Source organism: Uloborus diversus, chromosome 7 (assembly GCF_026930045.1).
Source record: "Uloborus diversus isolate 005 chromosome 7, Udiv.v.3.1, whole genome shotgun sequence".
NCBI classification, from domain to species: Eukaryota; Metazoa; Arthropoda; class Arachnida; order Araneae; family Uloboridae; genus Uloborus; species Uloborus diversus.
In genome coordinates this window covers 166,421,981-166,438,739 of record NC_072737.1, presented here as the reverse complement: position 1 = coordinate 166,438,739, position 16,759 = coordinate 166,421,981, and the positions used below count along the sequence as shown (strand labels likewise).

The 16,759-nt window shown below is 38.6% G+C and overlaps 1 protein-coding gene across 1 annotated transcript; it reads left to right on the top strand.

Annotated features, from left to right (window-relative positions):
- Positions 1–13,811: 13,811 nt before the first annotated feature.
- Positions 13,812–14,570, top strand: LOC129226986 (uncharacterized). Its single transcript, XM_054861615.1, has one exon. It carries the CDS (start codon positions 13,812–13,814, stop codon positions 14,568–14,570), a length of 759 nt encoding a protein of 252 aa, XP_054717590.1.
- Positions 14,571–16,759: the final 2,189 nt, after the last annotated feature.

The window sequence follows — 16,759 nt, the reverse complement described above, 5'->3', positions numbered from 1 at the left end:
GAAAATGGAAACGTCCTGCCACCTAGGTCGCCGACTGTCACTCTCCATGAACTCCAAAATTGGTTTTATGTCGGGGTCTTCAAGTTGATCTTTTCGAACTTGGTCGTCACTCCATGGATCAGGTTCTGATGATGTTGGAGTCACTGTCACCTGATAGGCAGTAGGGCTAGTAGTCGTTCCATACTGTTTCTCGATTCGGGAACAATAATTGCAGTTCTCAGGCAGGGTCTCCTTGATGAAGCGTCTGAATTACCGTGAGACAACCCTTTTCGGTGCTTGATCTCCATGTCATATTCCTGGAGCCGCTGTATCCACCTGGCTATCTGGCCTTCTGGATTCCTGAAGTTCAAAAGCCAAGTTAACGAGGCATGATCTGTCCGAAGCAGAAACTTTCGGCCGTAGAGGTAATGATGGAAGTGTTCTACAGCTTTCACTATGGCCAGTAACTCCTTTCTGGTGACGCAGTAATTTCGCTCCGACTTTGATAAGCATTTGCTCCAGTAAGCGATGAGATGTTCATTGCCGTCAATTTTTTGGGATATAACAGCTCCAATGCCCTCGTGGCTCGCATCAGTGTCGAGGATGAAATATTTTTCAGGCTGAGGATAAGCGAGGATAGGCGTTGATGTTAAAGCCTCCTTCAGTCGTAGAAATGCATCTTCGCATTCTTTGGACCATTCAAACTTTTGCTTGCTCTCCGTCAGCTTATGCAAAGGTCGTGCAATGTTGGAAAAGCCCTTTACAAACTTCCTGTAGTACGTGCAGAGTCCCAGAAAACTTCGCAGCTGATGGATGTTTTCGGGACGACTCCAACTCTTGACTGCAGATACCTTTTCTGGATCGGTTTGTACACCTTCAGAAGAGATGATGTGACCAAGGTAGTTCACTTCCCGGCGGAACAAATTACATTTGGACGGGCTTAACTTCAGATTGGCTTCCTTAAGCTTCTGCAGCACCTTCCTAAGATTTGCCAGATGTTCTTCGAAACTGCGTCCCACGATGATGATTTCGTCTAAGTAGACCAGACAGGATTCGTAGGAAAGTCCTCTTAAAACTGTCTCCATAAGACGCTCGAACGTAGCTGGTGCATTGCAGAGGCCGAAGGGCATCACTTTGAACTGCCATAAGCCTTGTCCAGTTGTAAACGCTGTCTTCTCTCGGTCATCAGGGTGTATCTCAACCTGCCAGTAGCCGCTCTTCAAGTCCAGGGTCGAAAACCACTTGTGTCCGGAAAGAGTGTCCAAGGTGTCGTCTATCCGTGGAAGAGGGTAACTGTCTTTCTTGGTGATTTCATTCAGCCGTCGGTAATCGACACAAAATCTGGTGGAGCCATCTTTCTTTCGGACCAAGACGATGGGAGACGCCCAAGGACTGGATGACGGTTCGATTACATTGTTCTCCTTCATCTCTTTCAGGAGGGTCTCAACCTCTTCCTTCTTGACGAAAGGTAGTCGTCTTGGATGCTGTTTAATAGGGAGGTGTCTCCAGTGTAGATCCTATGCTGCGTTAAATTCGTCCTGCCCACATCCTCCGATGTAGATGAAAACAGATGCTTGAAGTCCTCCACCAATTGTTCCGCAGCAGTTCTTTGATCTTTCGATAATGGCGCACTCCCAATTAACTTCGATGTCAAGGACTCAGAAGACACAGTGTCGGGGGAATTGATTCTTCTAATGATGCAGTTTACTGGAGTACAAGTTGCCAACACTTCACCTTTCGGATATTCCTTGGCCTTTCACTCACGTTGGCGACTCTCACAGGAATTACATCCTTAGAAAGGTCCACAAGCGTAGATGCTACCAGCACTCCTTTTAGGTTATTGCTTAGGTTAGGATATTCAATGAGTCCAAATCGAAAACTATTGCTTTCTTCAAGGGAGCCAGGTATTAATGATTCTGACCTTGAGGGAATCGATAAATCTGTTTGGGCTATTATTTGATGAGCGGATTTTACATCACTTTCTGCAGGGAAAACGGCTATGTCTTCTCTCATCGAGTGCAGCTCATTAGTCTTGAAGTCGAGAGTGAAGTCATATTTCTTCAAAAAGTCCATTCCGAGAATGAAGGGGTCCGTGATATTAGCGACAAATGCCGTATGATGGTAGGTGGCATTCCCAAACACTATTTCCAAGTCCACTTTACCCTCAATCTCAATTTTGTCGCCTGTCACAGTCTGGAGACTTACGCGTAACGATGTCCACAACAGTTTCAATCCAAATTCACGAGCCACGTCTATCCTAACGATTGTCACATTGGCTCCAGTGTCGACAATCAGTTTGCAAGGATTCCCATTTACATGGGCGTAAATGAAAAGTCCATCACTGCCACTACTAGTAGAGGAAACCTGCAGAGCTCTGGTGGAGGTGATTTCTTTCCCTCGCGTAGCTTGGCGAGCAGGACAACTCCTTCGCAGGTGCCCTTCACTACCGCATTTCCAGCACTTCTGCTCTTGTTTCTTTTGGGCTGTTATGCTGTTCAGATGTCTTGCCAAGTCACCGAGTTGTCTCTCAAGTTCAGCGAGATGGGACGACCTGGAATCAGACTCATCAGCTTCCAGAGTTCGGATGGGATGGCGATTCACACGGTTTGCTTGCTGGGCGGCCTCCAACTTCATCGCATACACAACAGCAGAATTCAGGTCTTTGACATCCACCATCCGTAGAGCTTTCTTGATTTCCGGATCTCGAACTCCGTCGATGTAGTAGTGGAGTGCCAGGTTTTCTCGAACATCCGCAGGGAAGTCGCAAAAAGCAAGATGAGACAGTCTCTCGATGTCCGCCGCAAGCTCTTGCAGGGTTTCCCCGGTTTTCTGGAAGCGGGACTTCAACTGGAGTCGGCTGAAATCTTTCTGGCACTTCTCACCGAAGCGAAGCTCCAACGCAGATGTGAGGGCGGCGAAATCCAGGCGCTGGCTGTCCGGAAGGGTCTGAAGAATGTCCGCTGCGTCACCTCTCAGGGATGCTGCAAGATGGCAGGCCTTGGTAGCAGAGGCCCATCCGTTCGCTTCCGCCACTATCATGAATTGGGTCTTGTACACCTGCCACGAACTTTTCCCATCAAATGTGGCCAGTTTAATGGACGGTCGAGCAACAGATGTGGAAGCGCCAAACTGTACAGAGCTGCTTTCCGCGGTCGCCAATCTCCTTTCCACGTCCTTAATTTCTATTTCTATTCAAGAGTCAGAACTGACTACAACTGTATTTATGTCGAGGACTGCATACTAGTGCCTTGCCTCCAATTATTTTATATACCGATAGATGGCAGCACCATCACCGGATCGAACAGTTAATGAGAATTTAGAACTAGTCCAAGAGCTAATAGCTACCTGGTACTAGCACCCCCAGAGGTATCGTTTCACTTGGAGGACATTGAGACCACGAGCATATTTAACGTCGCCCAGTCCCCTTTAATGACGACGGTGGGTCTTCGACCAGCGGGGATCGAACCCGAGCCCCTCCGGCCCCGAGTCCAATGCCCTACCGATCAGGCTACCACGGCCCCCTCGTCCTTAATTATTTCTTCCTTAAATGAAGTCAATTTCTTGTCTTCTTCTACCAACTTATTTTCCATATTGGCGATGCGCTCTTCCACAGTATCAAATTTTTCTTCCAGAGCATCGACTTTATCTCCCATGGCGGTTAGTTGATTCTCCATCATGGTTTTCATCGACGTTAGGTCACTTTTCATTTCATCGTGACTTGTAGTAATTTTAGCAGTTAAATCACTATTTAACAGTTCTTGGTTAGTCGCTAATTCATTTTTCAATTGTTCTTGATTAGCCGTAATGTCATTTTTTAATTGTTCTTGATTTGCAGTAAAACTTGCAGTCAAATCACTTTTTACAGAGGTGATTGCGTCAAGAAGTTGTTTTAATTGTTCATCCATTGCGCGAGTAATCACCATAAAAACAAAGTCCAAATTTAAAAAGTCTTTATGAAAAAAATGTCCAAAGTCACACTTACTCCAAGAAAGTCCAGAAGTAGCCCCAAGTTGGGCGCCAAACTGTAACGGATTCGGTGCGACTTCCACTTTCTTGAAATGAAGACACAGTTCTTGATAAAAACACAGGAAATTTATTTACACTATATACAGGAAAGATCGTCAACAACTGCTAAATTATTCATCAGCAATTAAGCAATTATCACACAACACCGTAAACTTAACGTTTACACACGTATTTACTTCCAAATACGAAAACAACACAGAGAAATGCCTCGCTATAAACAGAGCAAATACGCTCTCAGTTCGAAATCTCAATCGAAACTCTCCTTTTTATCACACAGGACGCTTTTATAAACATCGAAGAAGTTCCCACAACATTCTTGCTGCTTCTCGAAATGCGTAGACCGTTATCAAATTTTATCAATGAAAAGAAAAGGAAATAGGGGATCGTATACTTTAGCCGAATGAAAAGGGGTTGTATATTCATTACGGGAAACTATTTACAGTTTACGTTACTACAATAATTACTATTTACAGGATTTGTAACAATATTTTTTAGAGTAATATACAGAATAAAGTCCCTAAAATAACATAAAACGACGAATAAAGGCACAAATTAGCAGCGATTTTTTTTCTGCTAATTTGTGCCCTATACGTTTTTTTCTGTTCTTTAACTTTTCATGCACAATGGCATTCTGCCGTAGGAAGGTAAAGTGCAGTATGTGCAAATTTTTATTTTTAACTTTTTTGCAGTTTTGTCATCTATTGTACTTGAGTTTTATTGCACAAGCCATCCTATTTAATTTCCAATAAAAATAAAACGTGAAAAAAAAAACCCCCCGCAAAATTCCAACGTTTCCTTATATTGTTACTGTTGGCCAAAATTACCAACTTCGATAGCTCTAAAGCACAAAAAGTACTTAAACACCTTGTGCAAAAAACACCTTTATTAGCGGCACTCTAGCGCTGCAAAACAACACATTACACTCTCAAAAAACAGAACCAACACTGACTGAATTAGCCTTCAGTTATAAACTTGGGCCGCGTAGCGGCGGTTACAGCATTATATGATAATTTGCATAAACAGTTCCCAAAAAGTTTTTTTTTTTTTGCAGATAGCTCAAAAGCTTATTCTAGTAGAAATTTCGCTTTACTTTCGTAGGGTAGTATTTATTCAATTCTCCAAAAGCTTGCTTTTTATTTATGTCTCATCATTTTCTTCTGTTTATAGGGGAAGGTTGCGGTCAATTAACCGGTTCCATGACTAGACCGCGAAGATATTTCCCGTACAAGACTTTTTGCAGACGCGTAATCAGTTTTAGTACCTTCCTTTGTCTGAAAACTGTCTACTGCAGAGTCGTCAAGTAGCTAAAACTATTTCATTATATTGTTAATCGGTCAGAAAAGTTTTCTACCATTATCTTACTACACTGCTTGACAATTGCTAAGGAACAATTACGTTTTTTGAATAGTTAAGAATAGATAATGATTAAATTAACAGAATGAAATATATAGTTAGTAGGGAGGATGTGCCTTTATTATAAGTACAAAATAACACAGATATTACTACATCAATGAAGTAAAAACTTAAAAATAAAAAAATAATCCTACTTAGATGATTTTCATGCAACCACAAAAAAATGATCTAGGTCAGAATGATGGAGATATGAGTACCTTAATATGATATATGATTACCAGGGACACTGATGCACAATTTACATCTGTTTTCCATACTCCCCACTAATTATTGAGGAGTGCGTGGGGGGTGTTTTCTCACTCCTCTCTCAATGCGGATTTGAGTTCTTGTACTGTTCTGGGAGGGACGGTCCTTCGCGCAACGCGTCTGGCAAGAGCCTCATAGGCAAGTTCAATTGGATTTAAGTCGGAAAAGTAAGCAGGCCACTGCATACGGAGAATGTTTTCACTTTGCAGTGTGTCTGACACTTTAATGCTCCAGTGTGGTCGTGTATTGTCGTCCGTAACGAGAAAGTCTGGACCTATAGCCCCCCTAAAAAGACGAACATGGTCCAGCATAACATCTCTGCAATACATTTGCGACGTATCGCTTTCTTATTCCAAAATGTGAAGCGGTGTTCTGCCATCGTGCATGATGCCTGCCCACACCATGACGCCTGGGCCGTACCGATCACGTTCGCAAACAAATTTTTGTGGATAAAGTGTTCCACGCTCTCTACAAGGTAGTTGGTGACCAGAATCACATGTCACACTGAAACGAGATTCGTCAGAGAACATCACTCTAGACCAATTTTGATGAGCCCACCAACATGTTCCTTACACCAGCGTAATCTCTCTCGACGATTGCGTGGTTAAATTTGGATGCAACGCACGGGTTTCTGTGCATACAAACCGACATTATTTACTCGCCGTGAGATGGTTCTTGCAGAAATATGCGTAGCGGTAGCGGTTGTTAGACTTGCTGCTATCCGTCCAAGAGTGAAATTTCTGTTCCTTTTTGCCACGAGGACTACATAGCGATCCTTTAAACGTGTGGTGCTCCTACCACGACCCCTGGCATGCTTTTGCAAAACATTTCCACCTTCAGTGGCCGTCTTTAATTGGGAGATGGCACTTTTTGATACACCCATTGCAGCAGCCACAGTGGTGACACTTTGACCTGCTTCCAGTCGTCCAACCGCTCGTCCATGATCGTAGATATTCAAATGATGTCTTGCTGACATTTTACTCTTAAGTATTTCAAGAACCAAACAGAATTTCAGAGAAAAACCTTTTTTAACATCCAGCGCTATTTTTGTTAAAAACCAAACAGCGTGAATTTTCGTACGAATCTTGAGCGTGTATGCACTGTCTTTCATATAGATAACGAGTCTTGGTCTACCACGCCATCTGAACTTGAATTTTTTTCCATTGGCAAGGTGGTTGAGGTACAAATTTGCATAAATCACTTATTACTTAGCAATTGTCAAGCAGTGTAGTTACTGAGATTTTCACTTAGTTATAACATGCTTTGAATATCACTGATCATCTAAATGTGAACATTGACTTAAAAGAGTGCTTTTTAAAGTACAATTCCCCATGCTTCATGTTTCATCATGATTCGTCACAGCTCAGTAACACCTATAAGAATATTCAAAATACCGCAGTTGCTGTCATTGGACCATTAGATGTTTCCATAAATGGACCTGACTCATGAGAAATCTCAAATACTGCTATATGTTCAGCTAAACTACCTTTGAAAATTACTCAATTGATTTAAAATAAATATGACAATTAAAAAAAACAATCACAGTAGTTCATGAAAACTCTTATACTTTATTTTAATATCAAGGCAATTTTTTTTTATAAAATTGACTAAAAACTTAAAACATAATAATAGTTTCGAATACTTTTGCTGTTTCAAAAATTTGTAATGGCCAGTGGACAAGTGAGAGCCTGTAACGTGCTACAGTAGCTCACAGAGGTGGTGGCATGGACCTTAACGAATTTTAAACATTCATAAGGTAACAAAAACCGGTTTGTTGTTACCTTAGTCACTTATTAACTATTTAGGAGATTAGCCCTCCGAAATCGGAATATGATTAGTGATAACAATTTTGAAACTAGAGAAGAAGTTTTTGAAATTACTTCCGAAAAATTGGGGGAATTGGCCTTTCAAGAGGCTGAGAAAAATAACATGTCCCACAGATTTTATTAAGACAAAAACTCTGTTAGTACTATAGTATCTAGCAGTTTGAGACTTAAGCTTCTGGTTTCAGTAATAAAATACAGTCGAATCCCGACTTACGCGAGGGATGCGTTCCAAGACTCCACGCGTAAGTCGAAATTTCGCGTTGTAGAAAAGGGTATGTATACAATTTTTTTGAAACATACCAAATTCTTTTAGACACTTATAAACAACTCTCAAACTGCTTTAAAGCATATCTCAACTATACATTAAAGTTTCTTACTATAATTAAGAACTGTACTTTTACTGAACTTATAAAATAAAAAATCTGCTTCATTCGACATAAAAACTGTTAAGATGTGCAAAATAAATGATCAATGGCAATGGCAGGGAAAGACAAAATAAAACTACATGGTACGTACATCACTTATAATTATTGTCATGTTACCGTCGACGTATTTTTGAGCAATTACGATTGCTTATTGTTCTCATTTGACTGTTTGTGGCGTCTTTTGATTTTTCCCACCGCCACCCTCTGCAGTACCACCGTCGACGGGCTCCTCACGATGCTGCTCCTATAGCGAAAGCCGTCTCCAGGTTGAATCTATGTCCTACACACACGCGCATACATACACAACTACATACACACGCACGCACACACACACACAAACACATACACATGCATACAACTACACACATACACCTACACACACATACACAAATACATACAGACACCCACTCATACACGCAACTACCCACACATTCATGCCTGCACACAGACACAAACCCACATGCCTGCACACACATACACATAACCCCTACACACAATTATATACCCCCCCCCACACAAACATACACGCCTACATACACACACTCGTGATTGCGAAAAATATAATTTGAATTCAAGATGTCAAACTTCAAATTAATTTTTCTTTTTTTTTTAGTTGTTAAGGCATATCGAATATCTTAAACTTTTTTTTCCCTTCAGAAACTTTCTCTTTCTTCTCATCTTTAATCTTTAGATGAAATAGTGCTCTAAGGTGCCATTTTATTTCATCAACTTTAATATTTAGAAAAAAAATGAAAGAAAGACGCAGAGTGGTTATTTGAGGCACTAACAAAGCGATGTGTGTACTAGTAGGGTGAAGGGAACTTCTGCTATCAGTGACGCTATAGGGATAAAATATATTCACGAAATCAATATTTAGGACCCAATAACGAAACCGATACTACTTTCCAAAAAAAATCGCATTGCGGACGATGAACTCGCGTTATCCCTAAAATTCGTTACACGGGAAAAACTCTCGTTATAGCCATTTCGAGTAAGTCGAATCGCGTTGTAGCGGGAGTCGACTGTAGTCGAAAATGTTCTCTGACATTTTAGAGAGCATGTACAATCTTGCGTCAAACGAAAATTTTCAAAGTCGATTTAACAAAATTCTCAACAGTTCAAAAGAGGTTTAAAAGATATTAGCTAAGAACAGTGTTGCACAGGTTGGGAAAACATCAAGTGGTGAACAAGGTGTGATGACAACAGCTGTGTGTTGTATTAGTGAAGGAGTTTTTTTATATTTGAGAGTGTTGTGAAGGTTTATAACAACACCCTAATTTTGTATAAGAATTTGACTCCATTATTTTATAAAAATCGACAAAACTTTATTTACATCACATATACTTCAAGAAGTCGTCATTTTTATTTTCTCAAGACCAAATTTTGTGGAACACGATCTCGTGCGTCTTTTTCACTTTTTTTAATTACGTGTTGCCATTCGGCAGTTTGTGTTAAATAGAAATAAAATAATTAAATTTAAGAATTGAAAGACATTAAAAATATGGATGAAAATATAATACTAGAGAATTATCATTACGTGGTAATAATTTTGACTGAGAAGGGCACTTCAGTACCCCCTTCCCAGAATGTGGGGGGTACTGAAGTGCCCTTCTATAATGATGATAATAAATGCGTTGCCGAAAGTCACGCATTAACCACGAATGACATGTCCATAATTCTTTGGGGAGTGAACTGTTCGTCCATATTTTGTCCTATATGAAGTTTCTTCATCTTTTTTACGCATTTCTTCTTCTGGTTGGTTAACATTGTCCTTGTCAGCAGACAGAAATGCTGGTTTTAGCCTGTCTACAGACACAGTGACATTTTTGTCTTTTATCATTACTTTGAACACTTTCGCGCCGCGCTTGATGACTGCATAAGGTCCGTTGTATGGCGGCAGAAGACTTTTCCGCTCCTCATCATTTCTGATAAAAACATGGGTGCAAGTTTTTAAGTCTTGTGATACGAAAGGCTTAATATTAGAATGTGATTTTGTCGGTAAAGGAGCAAAATCGTGAAATATATCTCTTAGCTTCTGTATCATAGTTTCAGGGCTTTTTATAACCGAATGTTCATCGAAAAAATCTCCTGGAAGTCGAAGTGAAGTTCCATAAACAAGTTCGGCTGGTGAAACATTCAGATCCGTTTTAATTGCTGCACGGAATCCTAGGAGTATGGTGGGAAGAACTTCGGTCCATTTTTCATTTCGTCGAGCTTTTAAAGCACATTTTAATGGTCGATGCCAGTTCTCAATAAGACCATTTGATTGAGGATGGTATGGTGAAGTTCTTATCTTTTCGGCACCAATGAATCGAGTTAATTGTCGAAATAGCTCAGACTCAAATTGACGACCTTGATCTGATGTAATTTTTCCTGGACATCCAAATCTTGAAATCCATTCAGACATCAACGTCTTAGCGACAGTTGGTGCTGTCATATCACAAATAGGATATGCTTCTGGCCATCGCGTTGCCCTATCAATTACCGTTAAGCAGTAATTATTTCCTTCAGATTCTGGTAGTGGTCCTATTAGATCAATGTGTATATGGGCAAACCTAGATGTGTTAATATCAAATTTTCCTTCTTCAGTTTTAGTGTGCCTGAAAACCTTTGATCTTTGGCAGTTTAAACACTCTTTAACCCATACTTTGATATCCGTAGCCATTGAAGGCCAAACAAATCTCTGCTTAATAAGCTTAGTCGAACCTTTTATACCTGGGTGTGTTAAATTATGTAGGTTTAAAAAAACTTGTTTACGAAAATTTTTTATTAGAAAAGGTCGTGCTTTTCCTGTAGAAATATCACAAAATATTTCAGTTTTTGAATCAGGCATAGTAAGTAATTTTAATACTAAATTAGATTCCTTATTTTCTAAAGCAGATTTAAGTTCTAAGTCAGATTTTTGTTCAACACCTAACTTAGCGTAATCTAGCGAAGTAGGAAATTTAATTGTACTTATTCGAGGAAGGGCATCGGCTGCTTCATTTGAGCTACCTTGCAAATATTCAATGTCAGTTGTAAACTCAGAGATAAAGGATAACCATCTACTTTGCCTATTTGTGTAGGTATCTCGTTTCTTTTGAAAAGCAAATTTTATTGGTTTGTGATCAGTGTATATTATACATTCTTTCGCCTCGATGAAATGTCGAAAATATTTTACTGATTCATAAATGGCTAATAATTCCCTATCAAAAACCGAGTATTTTAACTGAGCAGTATTCAGTTTTTTTGAAAAAAAATGCTATTGGTTTCAACCCTTCTTCAGTCTGCAGACTTAAGGTTGAACCAATTTAGAAATCACTAGCATCAGTGTGTAATGCTAACTGCCCATCCTGCGAGGGAAAGACCAATGCAGCGCCAATCAAACTTTGTTTAGCTTTCTCAAATGCGTCATTCAAAATTGGAGACCATTCAATAGGAGTGCTATCATTTTTTTTACATCCTCTTATTTGATCTGTTAAAGGGGTAAGCAGTCTTGCTGCATGTTTAACAAATCTTCTAAAATAATTTATTAATCCAATGAATCGTCGAAGCTCTGATATTGTTTTTGGCTTAGGATAATTTTGAATGGTTTCAACTTTTGATTTTAAAGGTTTAATTCCTTCAAAAGAAATATCATGTCCTAAAAATGATACTTCAGTTTGAGCAAAAACACTTTTGGAAATATTCACATTTAAACCATATTTGGCAAGCCTACCTAATACAATTTTCATGTGTTCTAAGTGTTCCGTTTCATTTTCGGAAAAAAATAGTATGTCGTCTAAATAAGCAACAGCAAAGTCTACATTTGAAAGTGCCTCGTTAATAAATCTTTGGAACGTATTTGCTGCACATTTTAAACCGAAATTTAAATATAAGAACTCAAAACTACCAAACGGTGTGGTAACTGCAGTTTTTTGAATATCATCTTTGAAAACTGGAATGTGAAAATATGCCCTAACAATATCGAGTTTAGAGAAAATTTTCTTGCCGTGTAAAATGTTCGTTACATCGTGTCTGTGTGGCACAGGGTAACGGTCAGGCACAGTGACCGAATTTAACCTTCGATAATCACCACAAATACGGTAAGATCCATCCGCTTTTGGTACCACGTGAATAGGAGAAGCCCAAGGAGATTTTGAAGGACGGCATATTCCTTGATCCATAAGGTATTGAAATTCTTTTTTAACTTCGATTAATACCTTTGGATGTAAACGTTGGGGCTTAGAAAATAAGGGCGGTCCTTTTGTTTCTATATAATGGACAGTATCGTGACTGACTGGTTTTTTGAAATTTGGGATAGGATTCAATAACTCGGGAAAATCTTTAAATAATTCTTTGTACACCATATTATCCGAGACTAATTTAATGCCACTATATTGAGTTTTAGTTAGCTCTCCCTTCGTTGTCAAACCAGTGACTGAATCAATTAATCTCGACTTCTTTAAATCTACTAGTAGTGAAAAATTTCGTAAAAAATCTGCTCCTAGAATTGGGCAAGAAACATTTGCTACAACAAATGGCCACTGATATATTCTACGCAATCCAATGTTGATATTTAACACCTTGTGGTAGTACACAGCTATTTTTGAATCGTTCGCAGCATACACGTAAGTGATAGGAGTTTTTGCTTTGAATGAAAAATGGGCAGGAATGCAAGAAATATCACTGCCATTATCAACCAAAAAATTTAATCCCGTACTTTTATCCATTATGTGTAATCTACACTGTTTATGTGCTGCTATGTCAGGGTAAGTATCGTAAATATAGACATAGCAGCTATGGCAAGTTTTTTTGGACTGCATCATAACTGCATGGTTGGCGACATTTAAATGCTTTATCGCCGAATTTTTCATGATAAAAACAAAACTCAGATGTATTTTGATTATCTGAGGGTGTTGAAACTCGTCTACTCCTAGATTGGGACCTATATCTATGATTACTACGACCTCTTGAAAATGAACGTTTTGATACCATTTTAGTTAATTCAGAAACTCGCATGGTTAAATGCTCAATTTGATTTTGCAAATTTGATATTTGCGTCGTTTGTTCACTATGTTTTAGTGTTTCTGAAATTTTGCAAACTGATGGCTCCATTTTTATTTCATGAATTTTATCAGCTAAAATGGACAGTTCAGTCAACTCTGAAGTTGATGCTGATAAAATGGCTTGAATATGTGTTGGCAAACGCTCTAACCAAATGGTTTTTAAAAATTCGTTAGTAATTGAATTTCGTGAAAGTTCTTTCATTTGCCGAAGTAAAACAGATGGTTTTTTATCACCTAATGTAAGTTCACACAAAAGTTTCCGTATTTGGCTTGATTGCGAATCGGAAAACTCTTTAACTAATCTATCTTTTAAAGCTTGATATTTATTTCCCTCTGGAGGAGCTATAATTAATTCCGAAACAGCACTAAGTGTATCTGCGTCAATGGCGGATAACAAGTAGTTATACTTCGTCTCATCATTTGTTATACGTGAAACATTGAAACTAGCCTCCACTTGAATAAACCAAACTGTTATATTACTTTTCCATAGTGGAGGTAATCTGGTTGCAACTCTCAAAACTGAGTCACTTTGTACAGTATTTGTTAGAAACTGAAGTGAAGAGAGTTCCAAGTGAATGATAAATGTGTGCACGAGAAATCGTCAGAACACTGAAAAATAAAATTAAAATCAGTAGGAGTTTAAAAATGGTGCTCTAATGCACAAATGTTTTTGGCTCTGTAGTTTTCTGGTAGTTATAGCAAAATAAATGTCTTTTTTTATGAAGAAAAGGTGAACTTCTTGGATTCCAGCACCACGCATTGATTAATGCAGTCCTGATAAAATAACTCATCGTTAGAATTTGAGTTTGTATTCAACATAATTTTTGGCGTCCGTGACAGGACGGGTGCTTGGGAACTTGTATAAGAAGATGGATTTAACTACATTGAAAGCTCAGAGAAAAGGACTGAGGGCGTCTTTTACCCTCAGTATGAAAAAAATTGAAGCTGAACTTTTGAAGGAAATTACTGGTTCGGATGAACTTTTAATTTTAAGAAATCAGATTTCTGACAAATTCAAGCGGCTGGATGATTGTCAGAGCATAATATCTGAGCTGTTGTTGAAAGATAAAAATGCCGAGGAGGCTTATTATGAAGATTGTAAAGAAGCAGAAAATTATCGGGACAAGTTTATTCAAATTTGCTCTCTGCTTGATTTAAAGTTTGAAAATGTTCAGCGTAATGGGAACATTAGTAAGCGCAACTTTAAGCTGCCGACGATAGAACTTAAAAAGTTTAACGGCGAAGCAAGAGAATTTTTAAATTTTTGGAGCCAGTTCAAGAAAATCCATGAGGACAAGAGCATTGATAATGAAGATAAAATGCAGCATTTAATTCAATCGATGGAACCTGGTTCGAAGGCAGAAAGATTAGTGCTGAGTTTTCCTGCTACCGGAGAAAATTATTGTAAAGCAATACAGCAGTTAAAGGAAAGATTTGGCCGTGATGATCTGCTGGTGCAAGTGTATGTTCGAGATTTATTGAGATTAGTTATGAAAAATGCTGCCGCAGGACAGGGGAAAGCTGATCTTCCATCCCTCTATGACGAATTGGAAGGAAAACTTCCGCGCGTTGGAAACCCTTGGACGGACAAAAGAAAAGTATGGAGATTTCTTGACGCCTTTGGTTGAGAGCTGTCTGCCGGAAGAAGTTTTAGTAACGTGGGAAAGAAGCCGAAATCATAATTTAACCGAAGATAAGAACTGTCGCAGTTTAGAGCAGTTAATGAACTTTCTTCGCCCAGAAGTCAATGGAGAAGAAATGGTTCGTCTTGCAAGAGCTGGTTTCGGCGCAAATTCAAATTTGTGCAAACGAGAGCCCACAACTGAGAAGGAAAGCGACCTGCCGACAGCTGCAGCGTTAGTAAGTACTGAGAAAGAAGGTAAGCGATTTCAACGTTGTATTTTTTTGTGTAAAAGGTCATTCAAGTAAAAGATGTTTCATTGCAAAAAAGATGACTGTAAATGAAAAACAAAAAAATATTGTTAAAAAAGGGAGTTTGTTTTATATGTTTTAATTCAAATCATATTAGTAAATATTGTAATGTAAAAAGAGAGTTAAAATGTAATGGTTGTGGAGAACCTCATTTTTATGTAATGTGTCCAAAGCTGGAAAGCAAAAGTTGTGAAGCTAAGGATGTAGTAGTTTCTAAGTCTGAAAATTCTCTCTCTAACTTTGATAAAACTCAAACTGTATTTTTGAAAACTCTGTGTGTTCGGATTAAATGTAATAATCGAGAAAAAATAATTCGGGCTTTGGCAGATTCTGGTAGTCAAAGTAGTTATGTAAGTCAGAAAGTTTTGTCTGAGCTGAAAGCAACTCCACTTCGTGAAGAAACAGTGATTCACTCGTTATTTGGGGGGAGGGAAACGAACCCAAAACGGCATAAGATATTCACTGTTGAAGTGAGGGGTTTGAAAGGGTCTTTTGCTTGTAGCTTTGAAGCTCTTTCTGAAAGGAAAATTTGTAGTTTTATACCAAAAGTTAGCAATCCTTATATTTTGAATGAATTAAAGAAAAAGAATATTGAAGTTTCTGATTCCCTTTGTAAAATGAAAGAAATTGATCTTTTAATAGGGGTAGATGTTTTAGGAAAATTGCTGACGGGACGTTCAGTAGATTTAGAATCCGGCCTTACTGCCGTAGAAATGAAGCTTGGGTGGACTGTTATGGGTAAGCAGAACACAAATGAGAAAGATGATGTTTTCAGAACATTATCGATGCATGCTAAAAATATTCCTTTGAATGAATTGTGGGAACTTGAAAGTATAGGAATAACAGATCCCACTTGCAATGTTAATAAGAAAGCATGCATAGGAGAACATCTAGCTGAATTTGAGGATAAATTGAAAATTCTTCCTTGTGGAAGATATGAAGTAGAGCTTCCTTGGAAGTATGATTTTTCGAACTTACCAGATAATAAGGTTTTAGCCTGGAAAAGGAACGAAAAAATTATTAAGTCAAAATGTAGTAATTTGCTTGAGGATTACCAAAATGTATTCAAAGAATCGGAAAACTTGAATATTATTGAGCGCGTATCAGATTCGGAATTAGAGAATAAGTGCCACTATCTACCACATAAGCCTGTTATAAAAATAGATAGTAAGACCACAAAAGTTCGGCCTGTTTTTGATGCTTCAGCACCCCAGAGAGGTAAGCCTTCTTTGAATGAATGCTTGTTTAAACTAATGAACCTCATTGAACTAATGCCAGATATTGATAGATTCAGATTGCATCCTATAGGGTTGAGTGTAGGCATTGAAAAGGCATATATCCCTCCTGAATATGAGATTGCACAGAAGTTGGAAGGTTCTTTCTTTGTGGACAACTGTGTAACAGGGGTTCATAATACCGAAGGAGAAGCGAAGTTCATCGAACAATCGCAACTTATTATGTCAAAGGGATGTTTTGACTTGCGAGGGTTCGAAAGCAATGTAGCTAGTGAAAATGTTACTAAGCAAGCAGGGGAAGCGTCTGTTTTAGGAATTTTATGGAATTTGGATAATGACTCTCAGGTGTAATATAAATATAGAAGCATTGATTTGTGAAACAAAAATTACAAAGCGTTTAATTTTATTTACAGTGCAAAAGATTTTTGATCCCATCGGCTTATTAAGCGCTGCTACATTGCTTCCTAAACTGATACTGCAAGATGCTTGGAAGTTAAAACATTCCTGGGATTTAGAACTACCCCCTGATATTGTAAATAAATTTTTGAAATGTTTCAAGGAAATTGCATTGTCAAATAATGTAACTTTGCCACGATACATGATAACCAATTTCACGACAGAACTGTATGTATTTGTGGATGCTTCTGAAG